Consider the following 20,566-nt stretch of genomic DNA (forward strand, 5'->3'; position numbering starts at 1 on the left):
GCTTTATATGGTGTAATTGTGCTTAATAAAGTTTTCTATTACATGATGATGTTTGTTTCTAATTTGAAAATAAATACTTATATGAATTATTATTACAACAAGTTAGGAAGAAAATTCAAAGAGTTGATTAATGAACTGCATCTTCGGGTTTTTGATTCGTTATAATACTGTTGCACTGTTAAGAGAAAGCATTTAGCAAAGAGGCTGACAAAACTTATTTCTGATTTTGAAGAGAGATACCATAATTTTTCAAAATTTGCATAAATTTGGTAGTGTTAAGAAAGTTAGGAACAAGTTATCGAATAAAATGAATGATGATTTATTGAAAATGAAGCCTATTTTTAGTTCATAAATTCACCAGTGTTGGCAGCTTTCGTTTCATACATTCTAGTAACGGCGAATACAGACACGTAGTGACTGTTTTCCTCATTGCAAGTAGCTAAAAGTGAATAATTTGATGACTATTCCACCAGACCCAAAGCATAATCTTGCGTAGGGGAATAATTGGCTTAGTTCTGTGAGGGACAATATACTGGTTGGTAGGGCACTGAGCCCATGTCCAATCGGTCATGTGTTCGATACTCTCCGGCCGAAGATTCCCCGTGTAGTAAATGGTGACAGATGCACGTTAAATCTGTCGAGTTTCAAAGTCCTCCATGATCCCATAACAAATCATACCTCTGGGAGTACTGATCCAGGAGTTTCCTTATCTTCTGGATTGGTTCAAAATTGAAAGGCTACGGAGTTAAATATTAGTAGTCGTAAACTCAAAATTGGGTCGATTGTTCAACGACGGTTATAAAAAATATGGACGTGGAGCAGGGTGGCTCAGGGGATAGAGCTCTCACTTTCCAATGAGATGAACCAGTTTCGAATCCCAGTGATGGCTGGTCATTTCGAATTCCGCAGCGACCACATTGCTAACGTAAAATATCTTAAGCTGCATATGGATCATGGGATAGGGTCACCTTGCCGTCAGACTAACCATGGGAGATTTTCATAGTTTGTCTCTCCATGTAACGCAAATACTAATTAGCTCCACCACAAAGTGCTGTACGAAGACAAATTTATACCAATGCTTTATTCAGGCTTTCCTTTATCTAATACAGAATTTACTTTATCCAATACAATTTCCAATACAGAAGATAGGCTTTCCAGGCTTTTATTCCGTTTTGGGTTCAAAATTACAAGGGTACGGAGTTGAACATTGGTAGAACATTTGTCGAAAACCCGAAACAGGTTGGCTTCTCCACAATGGTTGTGAAATAAAATAATATATGGAGGAGTTGCGGTAAGGAGGCATACAGTTTGATACTCGTTGTCTCTTTTGAAATTCCAAAAGCGTGTACTGAACCTTTTTTCTCAGCCAGTAAGTTTTGTCCAGGTAGTGCAGTCGCAGTTTATTAATTCATAAGCAATAAACTGCCTTTCACTTTCACCACACGTTAGAATAGTGTCCTCTTCAATTATTGATTGCAGCGCTTTGTTATCCAAGATCTGTGGTCATCCACTATTAAATTCATCATCGAGAGACAAATTTCCAGACTTGAATTTTCGAAAGCAATGCCTTGCAGTACGTCTATTCACAGTATTATTCCCAAATGCTGAACATAATCGGTGACTTTATAGAGTTTGTGATAAGCCCACTTTTGATGTCGTTAAGCAAACGACACCGATGGAACTACTTGGACACTTCCATTTGTCTTCCTCGCTACTGTACAAGTTGCAATTGATGAAAGCACGTGATGGACCTTCTTTGGTAACGACTGTTCTTTCTACTCTCGATCGACAGGTTTTTAAACCACCTGATACAACAATTTGATGCATTCTATTTGATTTGATGCATTCCATTTGACATTAATAACATTTTTAGTAGAAGAAACCTATAATTCTGGTTAATAAAATACTAAGATACGATATTTAAACTATTCATTTGTTAATTTTTCCTTTCATATAGTAACGGTTTAATGGACATTTTGATTTTCAGAATGATAGTTTTTCCTAAACCTGAAAAGTTTCAAAAACTTACACGTGTTATAAAACCAAAATCGTTACCAAATCACTTCGATAAAAATAACAAAGCTTTTTGGCGTTTCCTTAGAAACACGGTAAATTTTAATTATATTCTAGCAGTTATAACCAGGCATTATTTTTCACAGTGTATTTCCAATTGATTCAATGACAGTGACAAAACAAAAGCGAAAAGAACTGTATTGGTTATCTTATATGATTCAATTTATATTGTACCATGGTATCTTGTATAGATACCCCAAGATTTCTTGCTTGTTTTACATAAAATTTCTGTTATAATTTCTGTATAAATACTCGAGCTGAAATTCTTACACTTTTAAAATTTAATTTTTATTGTTCAAGTTGCTACATATTTTAGTGTATTTGCTGTCGACTTTATGAAGATGCAATGCATTTTAAAGCGTTTCGATTTTGAAAATATCAATAAAGAAGAATCACTATGAAAAATTTAACGACTTTGTTAAAAAGACGAAAATTGAGTGTTTGACGAAGAATGAAATGTGGAAGTGAAACATTTTTCATTACTCCTTAATAAATTACTAAAAATGAGAGCAGATGTTAAAAAAATAATAAGACTTTTAAGTTTAAAAAATTATTAGCATTAGAACAATTATGAAAAAAAAATTATGTACAATTCCGTATCAGTCAAGTCAACATCTAACATAAAAAAGTAATATCGTATTTTGGAATGCATTATTTGATAACAGTTGATAAAATTTATCGCTTTACGAAACAAAAGGAGAACCTGAAGTGAATTATCAACTACGTCTCATGATCTTTATCATGACTTTGAGTATGGCGAAAACAAGAAAGGGGAATCCCTATATCAAAATTCGAAATTAAATTAAAATAAATTAGTTCCATACTTTTAATATTATAATTTTGTATTCCAAAACTAAAATAGGGAGTAAGTAGAAAAAAAAATAGATTTGAATTTAAGTAAATTAGCTTTAAGAATTATTTTGTTAATAAAAAGGATTTTCTGACATAATACCTTAGACATTGCCTTTGGAGGTTAGTAATAAAATCTGCAAACAGGACATCAAATTGTATGCAGACCGTAGTAAAATTGGTAATCAGACAGGGAGGGGAATTTACATTGAAATTCTCGAAGACACATTCTCTAAGTCAACGTGACCCAGACTTCTGTTCTGTTTTCAGAAGTGAACTTCTTGCAATAGCTAAAAGTCTTGAGAGTATTCCAAAGAAAAAAAATTTAACCTTTGGATACTGACTAATAGCTGCAGTACAGTGGAACATCTTAATAATTGGACCCACGAGGGGGACAAGACCAGAATCTATACCATCTGTACCACCAAATCTGTAACTCACCAGCAGCCACTTAAAGAGTTTTCGTTTCTCTGAGGGTATATAACCTTTCCTCCTTTTGCCTCAACCGCTAGCAGCACCAAGCGTCACTTGAGCACATATTAGACTGTTTGGGACTCATATGTTAGGAAAGTCATTCATCTTCTATTTCTGCATATGATTTTTTTAATGTTAAGGGATTCTTAGGTCTGGTCTGACTCCGTTAGATCAGATGGGAGCTAAGCAACAACTACGTCAACACGAATTATCCCTTGCCCCATTTTTTGGTGAAGGTATTTCTTAAAATTTTACCCTTATCATTGTTTTCAGACAATACTTTCACAAAACTTTACAGAAGGTATTGTTCACTCAGATTTTGGGGATATTCATTTAGTCCTGGATTTCAGGAAGAAGGTTTTAAATTCACTTAAAATGAAATGTATTCACTTTTTAAATGGAAAGAAAATATTAAGTTTGAATATGATATCTTTAGAAGACAAAATGAAAATAATAATAATAATTTTCGATTTGTTGATCAAAGTTTTTCATATTGTGTTGCTCATTAAGTGGTATGAGGTAATTAATTATATCTCATTAAAGTAGTGCTAAGCTATTAATATGAAGTTTGACATAACATACTGCCTTTGTGAATAAGCAAGCATTTTCTTATGAATTTTATTTTTCTTCCGTGAGTAAAAGTATTAGTATTTTAAATGTACTTGTCCTACAGTTTGATTAACTCAATAGTTTGATATATTTTGATTATTTATAAACTCAAAAAGCAGTTACATAGTGCCTTCATTTTTGAAATTTTAAGGCTTGCCAAATGAAATTTATGTGATATCGATCTTACCGACAAAATGAAAATGTTCGACATTGCATACAATGCCAGAAGTGTTTATGATCGATAAGAAGTATTAGAAATTAATTATACTACATCAATATTTTGTATGTAATGACAATTGCTCTTGTTCTTCAGTTAAATTAGGAAATGGGAAAATGAAAGAAAAAGAAACAGTGCAGTTTTTAAATAATTCTTTGTGTTTAAAGAATGTCATTGTGTTGAAGACCAAATAAAAAACCTTTTTTGAAATAATCAATTCTTAAATGAAACACAAAATTTATTTTAATTGACTTATTTGCTTATTGTTAATGTTCAATTAGAAAAAAAATACCAGAGTTGAATAATCGAAAAATAGCTATAAACTTGAAGAAAAGAAAACGCAAACACACAGTGTTGTGAATGTTAGGAAACGGTTCTGAAAAAGCATCAGTGCATGTAATTTCAGATAAGTGTATACCGGGAAATAACCCTTTATTTTTTAAAGAAAAATACCAGTGCAAGGAATACTAACCCTTCGTCTATACACATCTGCTATGCCATTATCTCGGTTAATCGGATTAATATTAATACAACTTAGGATTAATAAAAAATGTTACCTTTTTAATTAAAACAAAATACAATATGTACTTTCATAAATCATAAGCATACTCATTAAAAGTATGAAATAAATTTGTAGCAAGTAATGTATACAATTCATTAGTATTGTATACAAAGCCTAAGAATTGTTCACATTGCCTCTAATATAAAGGATAAAAAACAAAATTAAAATAGGTCCATTAGAAATAAAACTCCTTTAAACTAAGATCGCTCCCAGAACCCAGTGCTACCTTCTTTTCCTAAGCTTTTCACATGTCTATAGTTATGGAAAGTAATTTCAATGCCTCTTCTTAACCACATTTGAATGTATCGTAGACACTAGATCAGGCAGATATCAATGTATATTCAATGAATAAATTTAAAAAAAAAATAGCAAATATTCTTAAAATTTTTCGATTCTAACTATGGTTTATGCAAAAATGCAACTAAATATTACATACTTGATTACATACTTGAAGTATTTATATCTGCATTTATTTAATGTTGTCAAATTAGGGCGAAGAAGTGCATAAGTATCTGAATTGAAGTGCATAAATATAATCTGAAAACCTCTTTATTGTGTATGTGGTGCAAGAAATATTTTAAATTTGAGTTCAAGGCTTTGTACAATGGACAAATCAATGCCCGACACTTATCAATATTTCACAACTTTGTCAAGAGTCAGAATTGTTTTTTCATATTATTAAAATATTTAAATTTTTCCATTCTTAGAGTTACGAAAACATAGCTTGGCATTACACCTGTATTGAAAGTATTTATCAGCTTAAACAATGATGTTAAGTTAAGTTGAAATGATGTACATACAGTGTTCAGGATAAAAATGGATCACTCTCAATAATATTTGATCTAATGATCTGATTTTCGAGTCTTAGGACTCACTCTTAATGGTATAAGGGGACAATTTACATACTAATCAATTAGATCAGATGAAATTTTAGTTTATGAAAAAGACACAAAATCGTGCTTTCTCTAAATAAACATACATTTTTTGTCGACGGATTCCAATTCATGCTTCCCAAAATACAGTGCGTAGACGGGGATAATATCCGAATCCATAGAAAAAAGGTAAATGTAATCATTAGATAAAAGATATCCATGGAGATACATTTTTTTATTTTTTTACTTTGTGCACTGTACGGAAGTATTATCTGTAAACATTGGAATAAATTAGAGTTATGCTTCAATTATAAAATCTACAGAGTTTTGATTAAATTGCGAAATCTACAGACATAAAATTGTAACAACCGTGTTTTATTTATTTTTTAATTATTTTTTATGAGCTTTTAAATCTTTCAAAAGTAGAAGGGCATCTTGAATTCTTAAAGACTCACGATTATTATTTGTACTTTAAAACAGTTAACACAGGATTATACCTATTATTTATATATACAATACCTCAAAAGACCAAATGATTTCCTCAAACTATAATCTTTTATAACAGATGAGTAATTTACTTCATATAAATGTACGATCGGTTAATAATATGTAAGGTATAAAAATTAATATTTTTTTAAAATTTTATTTCCTTCCTGGACAAAATGAAAAAAAAATCTTGAAATATAATCGAAAAAAATTTAAAATCTTCTTAGAAAATCGTCATATTCATTTTTCTTTTTCAATGTCAATAAACAAAAATGGAAAATTTAGAATATAGGATTGAACTGAAATTTTAACATGCAATAAATAAAAGAGACTTTCAAAGATAGAAAAGACAGAGATAACAATATGGTGATAAAAACAAGTGTTGTTTGGTTGATTATTTTTTTACAGATAATTCTTTCTTAATAAATAAAAGTAATTACCATCATCATCAAATTTCATTTTATTTTGACTTTAATCACACAGCTTTTACTCTGTGTTTGGTTTCGAAATATTTGTGTTCGACAAATTCGAGTAGGTATTTGTTTCGCTCTGATTTTGTTTAAAAGAGAAATAATTTTTAATGGTTATTTAATAATTATAATCTGTTACTGAAAATAAGAATTAAATGTAGTTTAATTTTAAAATGTCTGATTCTTAGTAAAAAGCATTGAGTATTGTGTATAATTATGACCAAAGAAAAAATGCTATTAATAAACATAGAATTTAGGTCGTCTTCAGTTTTATTTGAAAAGTTTTGCTTAAAACAGAATTGTTAGACTTCATTTTTAATTTTATATTCTTGGATTTATTTTTATATAATAAAAATTAGTTAGCTTTGAAATTTAGAAGAGATTTGTTTGAGATCCTACTTTTTTTTTCTTCTAAAATAACTGTTTGTTTCTAATTTAACTTTCAACTCTAAAAGTAAATCATTAATAGCGTAATCTTCAGTACACTCTGATTGCAACATGAGGTTGTGTGGTTAAAAACAGCTTTCTGAATTAGAATTCCACAAAAATATTTTGAATAGATTTTAATCTGTTTATTTTTTTTGAATTTGTTTTTGTAATACTTTTTCATGTCTCCCTATTTAACCTTTTCCGCATTTGGTTTAGATGTTTATATACACAGTTTAAGGAATATTTTAATTAAAGCAAATCTGCCCAAATGTTTCATTGTTTTGAACACCACATACCGTAAATGATAATTAGCAGTTAAATATTTAATTCTATTAGTTATTTAAGTTTCTACAAAATTATCAAAAGGTGGCATTGATATCTTAAATTTAAAGAACTATTTAACACAAAATGCTTCTTAATTATTTTAAGTAACAAAATAAATTTTCAGCATTAAAGTTTATGTAAAATTTTGGCAGTGTAGCCTAAAAACAAAAATGAATTAACTTCTGGGTTAGTAATAATGAAAAAAAAAATAGAAAGAAAATAGATAAATTAACTTCATATATTCCTGCATATATGTTTCTGCAGCAAGTAGAGCGAGCCGTATGGAATTTTTTACAATAAACTTAATAGTTAATAATGATCGAACTAATATTAAGTTATTTGTTTTTATTTTATTTTATTATCCAACTTATACATTTCTCTATACGTCCAGGTGATTTCAAGTTTTAATCTGAAGGTTTTTGAACAGCAAAACAGAATGTTACAGTAAGTTTAACACCCAATGCACCGGTGGTGCTTATGACTTCTTAATACCAATACTCACCTCGTAATTGCTGTAGAGAATAAATTGGGAAAACCGGAAACAGAGGATAAAGGTTAACCTTTTTAGGGCGCTTTGTCAAAAGAGAAAGATGACGAAAAAATGAACAAAATATAAACATTCCTAAGACGTTGTAATAATTTTTTTTGGTTTAATTTAGGGATAGAAGACGGAGAAAAAAAATCTGTACTGTAATGACGTTTCTGGCAGAAGAAAACATAATTCTGGTAATGAAAACCAAAATATACGGTTTAAACCATTTTTTTTGGTAATTTTTGTGTTCACATGCTCACCGGAAATTCCGATTTTCAGAATTACAGCTCTTATTGCCAGACATTAAGTAAAAATAACAAAATTGATAAGTAAATTTGACCTAATACTATTTTTATCTCCTGCTTTAAGTTATCATAATAAAATTACCAAATTTTACCACATTTACCAAACTTTATCTCATATTAGAACATATTATATTATTTAGTTTACCATAACCATTACCAAAACGCACCTTTTAAAATTATTGAACTTTTTGGTGCTTCCTTAGAGCTAAAAACATGATAAAATTTTCCGCATTCTGTTAGTTTTGAACACACTTTTCTTCTCAGGGAAAAAAGACAAGAAACATTTAAAACTATTTCTAATTTGAAAACGCATTCAATCGAACAGTATTTATTGGGTGACAAAGATTTAAAATAAAATTCAATATAAAATTGAAGATTTAAAATGCAAGTGCAATAATTTATTTTTATTTCTAAAATTAAATCAATGTTATATTGTTACTAAAATAGTCGCATATTTATTATGATTTTAAAGATAAGGAATTTTTGAACGCTACTAATTACTAAGTATTTATAATACTTAGTACAACTTTTACTAATTACTATTCACTAATTATTTTACTTTAATTTAATCATAGTAAAAAAATATCAGGAGTCTTAACCTCAGCTTTATAACACTTTCAGTTTAATTAACTTTTTTCTTTATTACGCTTAACGAGAACATTCAAGGCTCATCAATTCAAAATAGAAATAGATATTTATCTGTTAATTATTTTTACTCATGTTATTTGATATTACTTTTTTTAAACTTTTAAATTTTCCATCTATTTTTTTTTATCTGTAAAATATTTTAATGGAAATTTCAACAGTAATGTAACTTTTCTTTTTTGGAAAAAAATATTTTTATATGGTCAAATTAAATTTTAAGAAGTACACTAAAATTATTTTTTTATGCTTGTGATTTCTAAAAGATTGTGGATGTAAAAACTTATTATATATTTTTTGTTTTTCAATTGATAATATGTATATAAAGAGAGTATTTATATACATTCGATTAATCAATACGTCTGTCACTTATACATTTTTTCTTCATAGGAATGTTTGAGGATAATTTGCCCTCGAAAACTAAAGACAAGAAATCTTTATTTTATTCTCCGACTTCTATAAGTGATGATGAATTAAAACAGAAAGGAGGTAAATGGTCGTTGTTTGTTCATAACAATCTAAGAGAATTGGATCGGAGATGGGTTTTGTTGAAAAATTTATGCAAAACTGGAACTCTAGCTGCAATTAAATCCTCCACCTCAGCCTGTTCGGATCCTCCTCATTGCACTGTTTGCTACACTACTGATCCTGACAATCAAAAAGAGGTTAAATACGCAGCAGATGAAATTAGAAAATTAGTAGACTATAAATTGCCAATGTATTATATGACTACTAAATTATCTACGGGACTAAATAGAGACTTGGAAAAAAAGGAAATGTACTTCTATGAGCACACAGTGAATGGAGAGTTCTACAAAAAAGGTGAATACAAGCAAACATAATTGTATATGTATACGTGCTACTGTGTTTATTACTATAAGAAGAAGCTTCCAATTGCATAAAAAATTCCATACTTCTTAGAGTATTATGCAGAAAAATCTACTCCAAAAATTACTTATTTTAATTCTTATTGGATAGTTTGATTCCTGGGTGACTGAAACAGTTTCGTTATTCTCCAATTTCTTATAAAATATTATGTATATTAGAATAAATTTGAAAAAAAATGATAGAAAAAATTTGTGCTTGCAATAGTTGAACTTTAAATCTACCTATCTTACAATATTAGTAAAAGGTCGCAAGGAAAACAATTCTGGTAAAATTACCGTACTTTATGGTAATGACATACATGGTAAATAAAAGTATAATTCTGGCAATATAAACTAAATTATACGGTATTTAAATCATCTATTTGGTTATTTCTTCCGTTCATATGCTAACGGTTAACTGAAAATTCTGGTTTTCAAAATTTTAGTTCTTATTACTCCCTATTTAATAAACAGTACAAAAATAAAAAAAATAAATTAAATTGAATAGATGTTTTTTATACCGTGCTCTAAGATTTCAGGATTAAATAACGGAATTTTATTGCACAATTTAAAATCACATTTTATTGCTAATTTTACTAAACTTATCACTAAAAGTTGATCAGCTTTTTGGTGTTCCATTTCTGTAAAAAAGTCCAATTCAAATTACGGTATTAAGGTACGGTATTACGGTCGGTAATAATACCGACGCTAGGGGTGCATCATCAGTAAAAATATTTTTACCGTAAGATATTATACCATAATATTTATTTATTTAGAGTGATTCAGTGATTTTACAGAGTAATTATTACTGTAAAAATTACGGTATATTAGGTTTTTTGTTCTGTAGCATGTTTCGGTAAAAATAAGATTTAAACGGCATCCTGACTCTCATACTTTTAACAATAATTTGATCGGGAATTTGAGCTAGAAGTAATTTTTACCATATTCTGGTACTTTTCAGACCATACTTTTTTCGCAGGGTAGCATTTTCTTCTGAAATTATAATTTTATGTAGGTTATTTCAGTAATATGAATACAATAGTACTTATCTTTCGACATTTAAATATAAGATATTTCAGAAATGGATACATATTTTCAAAATGCTTTCAATTTCATGCGTCATATGTGGATTAAAACAGTGGAATGGCCCTATACATTGGAATTTATTATATTTATTGATGATGCCCGTTTATTTATCATTTTAAGATTTTTCTTTATTCCACGAAAGTAACACAAATATTTCAATAATTAAAAGGCTAAAATAAAGGAATGCACTTGATATAGAAAACCAGTTTTTATTCTTAATTTTTAAATTCTTTTTTACTAACTAAAAAGTGTTTATTCATATAGTAGAACTTCCTGAAATATCAATCTCTCTTTTCTCAAATTTATCCCTGCTTTATACTTAATTTAACACTAAATATTCATTTAACTAGACGTGAACGCATATCGTCTTCTAAAAAAGAAAACTATTCAAATACGAAATAATGATGAGACGGGGTAGGTAACAAAAAAACATATTTTTTTAAACATATTATTGAATACAAGGTAAGGAGGCGTGATACTACACAAAAAAAAGTGTAGGTGTTTGCCTTTTGGCACAAGAATTTTCATGATGGGTTAAAATTATAATTGAATATTAACAAGTTTAAAATTGCGGTTCAGTTGGCATCGTCCAATGACACCCTCCAGTGTGGTTTCTGCTAATCTCTTATCACAGAACAATTATTTCGATCTACTTTTGATTTTTATAAATTATTAAATAATAACTGTTACTATCGCTCAAGAGCTGCAATAACGGCAAAACTAAAAAAAACAAGCTTTGAGATAAGTGGGTTTAAAGTTTTCATTGCGAAGGGAAATGCATAAGAAATGCTTCAGTTTGCTTAAACGAAGATAACCTTCGAGTTGAATTATGAATTGTGCTAGTATTGCTGCTGAAAGAATGTGTATTTTCATATTTACACCTGTTCTTAGTTCAAAACGCTTGTTTTTTGAACTGTGCCACTATTGCAGCCCATGAGCAATATATTTCAGTATCATGTATTCATTATTTATATACCTTACATATTTATTATATACCTGTATTATACAATCATTATTTATATTCATTAGTTAATATATTCATATTCTACCAAATGTTTTAGTGTTTTTTTCTTGTTGTTAAAAATCATGAATTAAATTTGATATATGAATTTCTTTCTTTTCAGAAATGGGTGACTTAAAGCCTTCAACGATACTTTGGAAACCTACCATTACTTTTTACGGAGCTTGTGGAGAAACAGAAGAAGGAAGAAAAAAAGATGGTAAATGAATATTATTTGATGGTATAATTAATCGTTATTATAGATTTCTTGCTTTAAAAAGCTTTTGCAGTATAAGATGTCGTATAAATAAATACAAACAAATCAAGACATACAGGGTTACGATGGGATTGAAACCCGCTGCATATATGTTTCGATTCCAGGATGAAGAGTCAACCGAATAGTTTTTTTTCTATTTAGTTTAGCCCTTTCCAGTCATTTAGAAATGAAAAAAAAGCAATAAACCGACAAGAAACTAAAGTTAACAAGTGTCTATTTAATAAAACTAAGGTTATCAAACTAAATATTTTTTAGTAATCTCAAACTATAGGCTTGGTAAATATTTGGCTATTGGTGATGGTCGGGAAAACATACTTGCGGATAATCTGAAGACATGCCATCACAATTTTTATCCTCTATTACTGTTAATCTAAACAATTTTGTTTAAATAATTCTAAAATAATATTAAATTACAAATCAGCAAAGCAAGTTAAACTTTCCTGATATAGTTTTATATGGTGAGAAAAAATTATTTAATTTTTTACACAATTTATTACATTTTTATTGATAGCTAAAAAAAAATTAGTGTCATATCGGCTGCGTATCATCACAATTAGAGAAACAATAAATATTCAAAAAAAGCGTTTACATTTGTGACTGCTTAGTGAAATAATAATTTGTTAGAGAAATGATTCCACTACTCTTTGTAATAAGTCGGGTGAACTCAGGAAAGGGTATAAGCAGATGTTAAGGCAGGAGTGGATTGAATCTTGAGTTTAATGGTACCAAACTACCAATCGCGGCATTCTGTCCCAAACAAAAGCAACCATAGCATTTTTAAAGTAATGAAAATAATTGATGTAATAAACTATGTCTGACTCAAAAATCGAGTGAAACGAAATAAAAAAAAGCTAGGATGCCGCGGGTTTATGGAATTCATATCAATCGGAAGAAAACGATCATTGTTTAACCAGTAAACGGCAAATTTTGTCCTAGTACTTAATATATCCTAATATATCCTATAATTTTGTCCTAGTCCTATATATATATATATTCAGGTTATCGTTTGAGTCCCAATGATGTAACCCAGGTTTGAATCAAAGCAGTGAACGCATTTCGCTCCCGGCTCTCACCGATCACAGTGCTGACATCCTCAAACGGATCATGGCTTAGAGTCCTCTAGCCATTTTGCCAACGGTAGCGATGTTTTCGTGATTTTTCTCTCCATGTAATGCTAAAGGGTCTTCTGAATATTTGTCTTCTGGGTTGGTCTCAAAATTACAAGGCTACGGAGTCGACATTAATAGCCATAAATTCAGGTAAATAATCATGTAACCAAGCAGGTAAATTCTTCCTTTCTTGTCAAAATCGTGGCAGAATTTATTCTGATTGTTAGGAAGTTTTCCACAAATGATGTCACTGAATTTTTAATATTATAAATTTGCTCTGTTCCTTTTAAAGTTGCTACGGATGAAAAAAATCGAACTTTTCTGTTTTTGCCAGAGAAGTGTTTTTATCATTGCTGGCAGAGCTTTTTCGTAAAGATCTTAGAAATCGTGTAGAGCGTGTTGGGATCCTAAAGTCACAACACGAATTTTGAAGTTGGCGAGTAGAAAATGTCGTCCTCAATTATAGAATACATCTAATTAGATTTTTTTAAATAGTTGACATATTTTTGTTGGAATAAAAGTACATCGTATTTATTTAGTAGGATCCGAAATAACATACGTAGCATTCGTAATACACAAAAAAGGATAAATAATTTAATTTTATTCAATAAAATGAATGAAAAACTTGAATTCATAGTTCCATATAAAAGCTCAATTTATCAAAAAAAAAAGAAAAAAAAACACAAGTTCTTTTTTTAGAACCTAAATATAATAGCGCTGAAAATATTTTGTTGCACAAATTATTTACAAAAACTAATCTATCCAGAGTTGAGATTTTTAAGATATAGGGGAGACTCGGGTAGCCCCGCTCAGTGGGTACCCCCACCCACAGTCAATTTCATATGTATAGAATATTTTTTCAAGTCAATGGGCCATCGGACATTAATTTTTATATTAAAAAAAGATTATTTTCAAAGTTTCAAGTATTTATGCAGCTGTTAACATGGTAAACAATAGTTTTGAAAATATGTTGAATACAGTAGTCTTGAAATTAAGAAAAATTGGTTGAATGTTTCGATTAAACTTCATTTTAATACTAAAAAAATAATTTTTTCTGTACATACAGCATTAAAGTATGTAGTCTTAAGGTTAATTTGCACGAAGAAAGAAGTTTATATGTGAAAAATTGTTCGAGTAATTACAAATTTACAAAAAAATTGGATTTCGATTAGCCCCGCTCTCATGAACGTCGGGTATCACCGCCCAATTTTATTCCGTTGATAAATGTACGGTTGCAAAGATTATTATTTTATTGCTTCAAATTTGAATGTTATATGCATTTTTAATAACAAATATTGTTATTATTAACTGATTGTTATTAAATGATAGAATTCACTAAAAGTATATAAATATGTAATAAATAAAATAATTTTGTGATAAAAATGATAAATGAGGATTATCTATTGTCAATACATTGGTCACTTTCATTTACACCTGAAAAAACAGTCAAAACACATAATTTTTGTAATTGGGCGGGGCTACCCGACACATTTTGAAAAGAGCTGAAAAACATGTTTTTTTAAATTTCTATTTTTTTAAGTTAAACTATTCTTTTTTTGGTTTATTCTTTTTGCATTATTTAATTAGATGGTAAAATAATAGAAACATACAAAAATATTGATTATTACTTAATATTATACAGAAATATAAGCAATACTCCTTAAGTGGGCGGGGATACCCGACTCTCCCCTACAGTCGCAAAACATAGATGCTAACGGCAATATTAAATTTATACAATGTATTTCTTAGGCTTAAATGTACATTGTCTAAGTATTCTATACAATGACAAAAGTTCTTTAGGCAAAACATGATAGCATGATTTGGTGTACGCATATCAGGGAGAAAAAAGCATTGTTCATTTTTCGTTGCTTCCTTTTTTTTTCCTTTCTACAATATAACTAAGTTAACGCAGCTAAAAAGAAATAAAATTCTTTTAATTCAATAAATAAATTTTTTGATTAAACAAAAATTTTACATTAGATAGGCTTATATGTTTATAATTAACTTTTTAAATATGGAAAACAGACCTACAGTAATTTTAAAGTTAGGGTAAGGCGTTTGCCAAATAATTTAAAGAAGGAAGCCTTGCATTACTTTTTTAACACTTTTTTTGAAGGTATTACAAAGTTTACGAGGAAAAAAATTTTTTTTATTCAATAAATATATTTTTCATGAAACACAAATTTTACTTTAGACCAGCTAATTCAGTTACTATTAATAATTTTCGATATTGAAATCTACTGTATTCTAAAAAAATAGCGATCAACTTATAACAAATAACGTTTTTTTTTCCATAAAAGAATATCAGTGTAGGAAACACCTGTAAGAATTTACTTGAAAATGAACCATTTGACTGAGTAAAAAGTAGTAGTGTTGTAGGGAATATCGGGTAAGAAAGTATGTAAAATGACCTTTTTCCTTAGGAAGTAAAAGAGGGAATACAAAGAAACAGTATACACACCCGGATACACAACCACATAGCGTTACAAAAAGTATTCCTTTATTAATACAAATCTCGTTTCCAAATTGAATTTTATAGAATGACGTTTTCCAACTTCAGTGGTTGTCATATAGATTGATTCTTTTAATTCCACCAACTGACTGGATTTTTTTTATAATTTTTTACTTTTTTGAATTAGTTTGAATTTATAAGGGGTGATATTGTACATATTTCGTTATGAACATGAATCCAGTCCCAATTTTTCTTCTATGATATTTTTGAAAGAACTACCAAAGGGAGAAAATTTGAATTTAAAATATCAGGAGGGAAAATTTTATTTTAAAATATCAAAGAGGGTAAGTTAATTTTAATTTTATAGTAATTGTATTGACAGCAATATGCCATAAGAAATTTTATTTTAGACGTAATGTAGAAAGCTTTAAAACTGAATTGAACTTAAAAAATTATTAAACTTAGTTAAAACTTAATTAACAATTAAAACTGAATTAAACTTTATTAATTGTGCTTAAGCACTTTGATGTATTTATCATTAAGTTGACTATGAATAAAAATGAGATGAATATCTATTTTTGAGATGAATATATTTGTAACTTTTCATTAGAAATTTATTATTTGAAATCATAGTTTCGCCTATATATCGACAATATTAGTTAGTAGAATTGAATCTTAGCAAATTGTCTTACATTTTTGTCTAATATTATATATTGTCTAATAGTTTATTCATTTTTAGACACAAATGTTCTGCTTAAATTGCTTGCAAATCTGTGCTTATTTTATAGGAACAAAGAAAATAAGAATCTCTGAAGAAAAGAAGAAAAAGAGCGGCATTTGGACATTGCATTCTTTCGGTGACATGAATCAAATCGATCACAGATGGGAAGTGTTGAAAAGCTTGCGTGAGAGTGGCGTAGTTACGTCCATTGTATCTTCAACAGGTGCTTGCAATCCGAGAAAATGTGTGACTAGATGCTTCACTTCTGACTTTGAAAATGCTGAAGAAGTGCTAAAAGCAGCAAAAGAAATAAGGAAATTAATAGATTATGAGTATGTGATGTATTATACACCGCTTGAAAAAGCGAAAAAAGATGATATTGAAGTGATGTATAATGCTAGATACATGTATACTGTGAAAGGAGGCTTTTATGGAAAAGATAAATACATGAGATGGATTAGTATGATGACGTAATATTGAAAATAGTGGGTATTTTTGATATAAATAAACAAAAACAATTATTTAATTTCAGATATTAGATGCAGTTTTAATATGAATTAATACATCTGAAATGTTCAATGATTTAATTACTTAATTGTATGTTTAGACAATTAATGTATTATTTTCACTATATTAAACAATTGTTGAAGATCGTTATGAATACTTATATCATGACAGATTAATTGATAGAATTAAAATGGTCGTTAAGATGTGTATACTTCTTATAATAAAAAATATTACAGCCATCGATTTTTTAATAAATATTTATGTCTGCAAAATTTTCTTTTTTTTCTGATTTTTCTTCCTTTAGCTATTTGATAGATTGACTTGGTGCCATTTCAATCGATTCAACGTAAAAAAGTATATTGGAAACAATAGATTATTTGCATAGATAGCAAAGAAATAGCTACGAATAGACAACTCGTTTGTTATTTCTTCTCTGTTACATTCTAGATACAGGTTAAAGTTCAGCTCAGCCCTTATCTGAAATATACTAGATATCCATACTAGAAATCTAGTTCTAGAAATATACTAGAAATATACATACTAGAAATATACTAGACTTCAGATATTCATACTAGAAATTGAGTGTTTGACGAAGAATGAAATGTGTACGTGAAACACTTTTCACTACCCCTCAATAGATTACTAAAAATGAGAGATAATGTGAAAAAAATAATAATTGTGAAGACTTTTAAGTTTAAAAAATTATTAACAATAGAACAATCATGAAAAAAATGTATGTACAATACGAACGTTTTTTTAACTAAATCATCAGAATATTTATAAATATAGTTCACTTCTTTTTATAATTTTATAAACTTTAAAATACTACACGGAGAAAATTTTAGGTGTTTTTATATTTTATTTAACGAATTTACGGAGAAGATTTTAGGTGTTTTTATATTTTATTTAACGAATTTACGGAGAAGATTCTAGGTGTTTTTATATTTTATTTAACGAATTTTTTCAATTTCAAGCAAGTCAAAATCCAATTTCAAACAGTAACATTTTGGACTGCATTATCTGATAACAGTTGATAAAATTTATCGGGTACGAAACAAAAGGAGAAATTAAAGTAAATTATCAAGTACGTCTCATGATCTTTATCATGACTTTAAGTATGAAGAAAACAAGAAAGGGGAATCCCCATATCAAAATTAGAAATTATTTTAAAATAAATTAATTCCATACTTTTAATATTATCATTTTGCATTCCAAATCTAAAATGGGGACATAAGTGGAAAAAATTCGATTTGAATTTAAGTAAATTTACTTTAAGAATTATTCTGTTGATAAAAGGGATTTTCTGCCATAAAATCTTAAACCAGTGATTCTCAATTACTGTACCACAGCACTGTTATGTGCAGCCAAATTTTAGAAATGTGTATAGTAAAAATTATAATGCTTTTTTTATTGCAAGTAAAGTTTAAATTAAAGAAAAGTACTTATATATATATGAATATTGTAATGAAGGTTTTTCACTTTCACCGCTTCGTTACATATTTCTCTGTCCCATTATCACATGATAGCGATTATCCCATGATAGCCAAAAAAGCTTTAACAATAGTATTACAATTTTCTACATCTTATTTACGTGAATTCTGATTTTCAGTATTAACCAACATAAAAACGAAAAAAAGATCGGGACCGTTAAATGTAGAAGACGATATTAAAGTAGCATTGTCATTTTTAAGACCAAATATAAATGAAATTATCAAAAAAACATCAAGCTCAAATTTCTCATTAAAAATATTCTTATTACTCATTTGTAATTAATCCCTTAATAAACGTACTGTTGTTTTTGTAGTACATATTATATTATTTTATTTAGCATTCCAAATTATTATCATAAACTATTTTATACAGTGTATTATAGGTAAGTAATAAACTTTTAAACTTATCTTTTTCTTTGTGTGCCGCCAACTTTTGTAATCGTTAGAAGTGTGCCGCGACAAAAAAAAGTGTCAGTGTCTTAGACAATTTCCCTAGGAGGTTAATAATAAAATCCACAAACAGGACATCAAAATGTAATACAGGCGGTAGTAAAATTGGTAATCAGGCAGGGGGGGGGGAATTTACATTGAAACTCCTAAAGATACAGATTCTCTTAGTCAACATGACCCAGACTTCTGTTCTGTTTTCAGAAGCGAACTTCTTGCAATAGATAAGAGTCTTGAGATTATTCCAAAGCAATTACCATAACCTTTGGAAACTGACTGATAGCTGCAGCTCAGTGCAACATCTTAATAACTGGACTGACAAGGGGGATAAGACCAGAATCTACATTATGCATAAATTAAAGCTCATTCTTTCTCACCATATTATACATATACAATGGATTCCTTCCCACGTGAATTTACTTCGATATGACTTCGAAGATAGTCTTGCAAGACGTACTGCTATCTCTCCCTTGCTTCTTTTTCTGAGCTAACATATTTTGAGATGAGCAACAACAACGACAACTGGAATTATTCTGTGCCCCATTTTTGTTTGTGAAGGTATAGTTTAAAATTTTACCCTTAACCTTGTTTTCAGACAATACTTTCTCAAACTTTTACGGAGGGTATTGTTCACTCAGATTTTGGGGATATACATTTAGTCCTGGATTTAGGAAGATGGTTTTAAATTCACTTAAAATGAAATGTATTCACTTTTTAAATGTTAAGAAAATATTAAGTTTAAATATAATATCTTTAGATGGCAAAATGAAAATAATAATAATAATTTTCGATGCGTTGATCAACGTTTTTCATATTGTGAATGTAGAGAAACTGTTCTTAACGGATTGGTTATGCATCAGTGTATGTAATTTCAGGCAAATGTATACCCGAAAATAGCCCTTTATTTAAAAAAAATATATATCAGTGCAAGGAATACCAACCATTTGTCTATACACATCTGCTATGCTATTATCTAGGTTAATCGGGTTAATATCAATACAACTTGGTGATTACTAAAAAATTTTACCTTTTAAGTTAAAACAAAATACAATATGTACTTTCATAAATCATAATCATACTCATCAAAAGTATGAAATAGTTATGTAGCAAGCAATGTATACAATTCATTAGTATTGTACACAAGACCTAAGAATAGTACACATTGCCTCTGATATAGAGGATAAAAAACAAAACTAAAATAGGTCCATTAAAAATAAAAGAAAATAAGACTCCTTTAAGCTAACTTAGCTACCTTAAGCTCCTTTAAGATCTTTCTCAGAAAAATCTCATATTCTATCTCATATTCTAAAATGCCAACTTAGTGCTACCTTTCTGTTCCTAGTATCTTCAAATGTGTATAGTTATGGAAAGTAATTTCAATGCCTCTTCTTAACCACACTTGAATGCGTCATGGACACTAGATCAGGCAGATATTAATGCATATATAATGAATAAAAAATATTTCTTAAAATAACTAATATTCTTTAAAGTTTTCGATTTTAACTATGGTTTATAAGAAATTACTACTATATATTACATACATGATTACATACTTGAAGTATTTATATCTGCATTTATTTAATGTTGTCAAACTAGGATGAAAAAGTGCATAAGTATCTGAAATGAAGTGCATAAATATAATCTGAAAACCTCTTTATTGTGTATATAGCGCAAGAAATATTTTAAACGGAAATTTGAGTTCAAGGCATTCTATTAGCCTGACAATTATTAATAATTCATAACTTTGTCAAGAGTCAGAATTGTTTT

General features: G+C 28.8%; 1 protein-coding gene across 1 annotated transcript; it reads left to right on the forward strand.

Annotated features, from left to right (window-relative positions):
* Positions 1-8,071: 8,071 nt before the first annotated feature.
* LOC147808078 (uncharacterized) lies at positions 8,072-17,134 on the forward strand. The gene is made up of 4 exons (XM_087165959.1): positions 8,072-8,091; positions 9,235-9,666; positions 11,921-12,016; positions 16,423-17,134. Exons 2-4 carry the CDS (start codon positions 9,237-9,239, stop codon positions 16,827-16,829), a joined length of 933 nt encoding a protein of 310 aa, XP_087022085.1. The 5' UTR covers positions 8,072-8,091; positions 9,235-9,236; the 3' UTR covers positions 16,830-17,134.
* The last annotated feature ends 3,432 nt before the right edge of the window (positions 17,135-20,566 follow it).

The sequence above is a fragment of the Parasteatoda tepidariorum genome, chromosome 6, assembly GCF_982258835.1.
Source record: "Parasteatoda tepidariorum strain Cologne lab strain chromosome 6, Ptep-v5.0, whole genome shotgun sequence".
Classification (NCBI taxonomy): Eukaryota; Metazoa; Arthropoda; class Arachnida; order Araneae; family Theridiidae; genus Parasteatoda; species Parasteatoda tepidariorum.

What these genes read in the sequence shown, in the direction of transcription:
- LOC147808078 (XM_087165959.1), top strand. Translation starts at nt 9,237, where the DNA reads ATGTTTGAGGATAATTTGCCCTCGAAAACTAAAGACAAGAAATCTTTA. An exon ending in TGGAGAGTTCTACAAAAAAG is followed by an intron (nt 9,667 to 11,920) that starts GTGAATACAAGC and finishes CTTTCTTTTCAG; the next exon opens with AAATGGGTGACTTAAAGCCT. An exon ending in AGAAGGAAGAAAAAAAGATG is followed by an intron (nt 12,017 to 16,422) that starts GTAAATGAATAT and finishes CTTATTTTATAG; the next exon opens with GAACAAAGAAAATAAGAATC.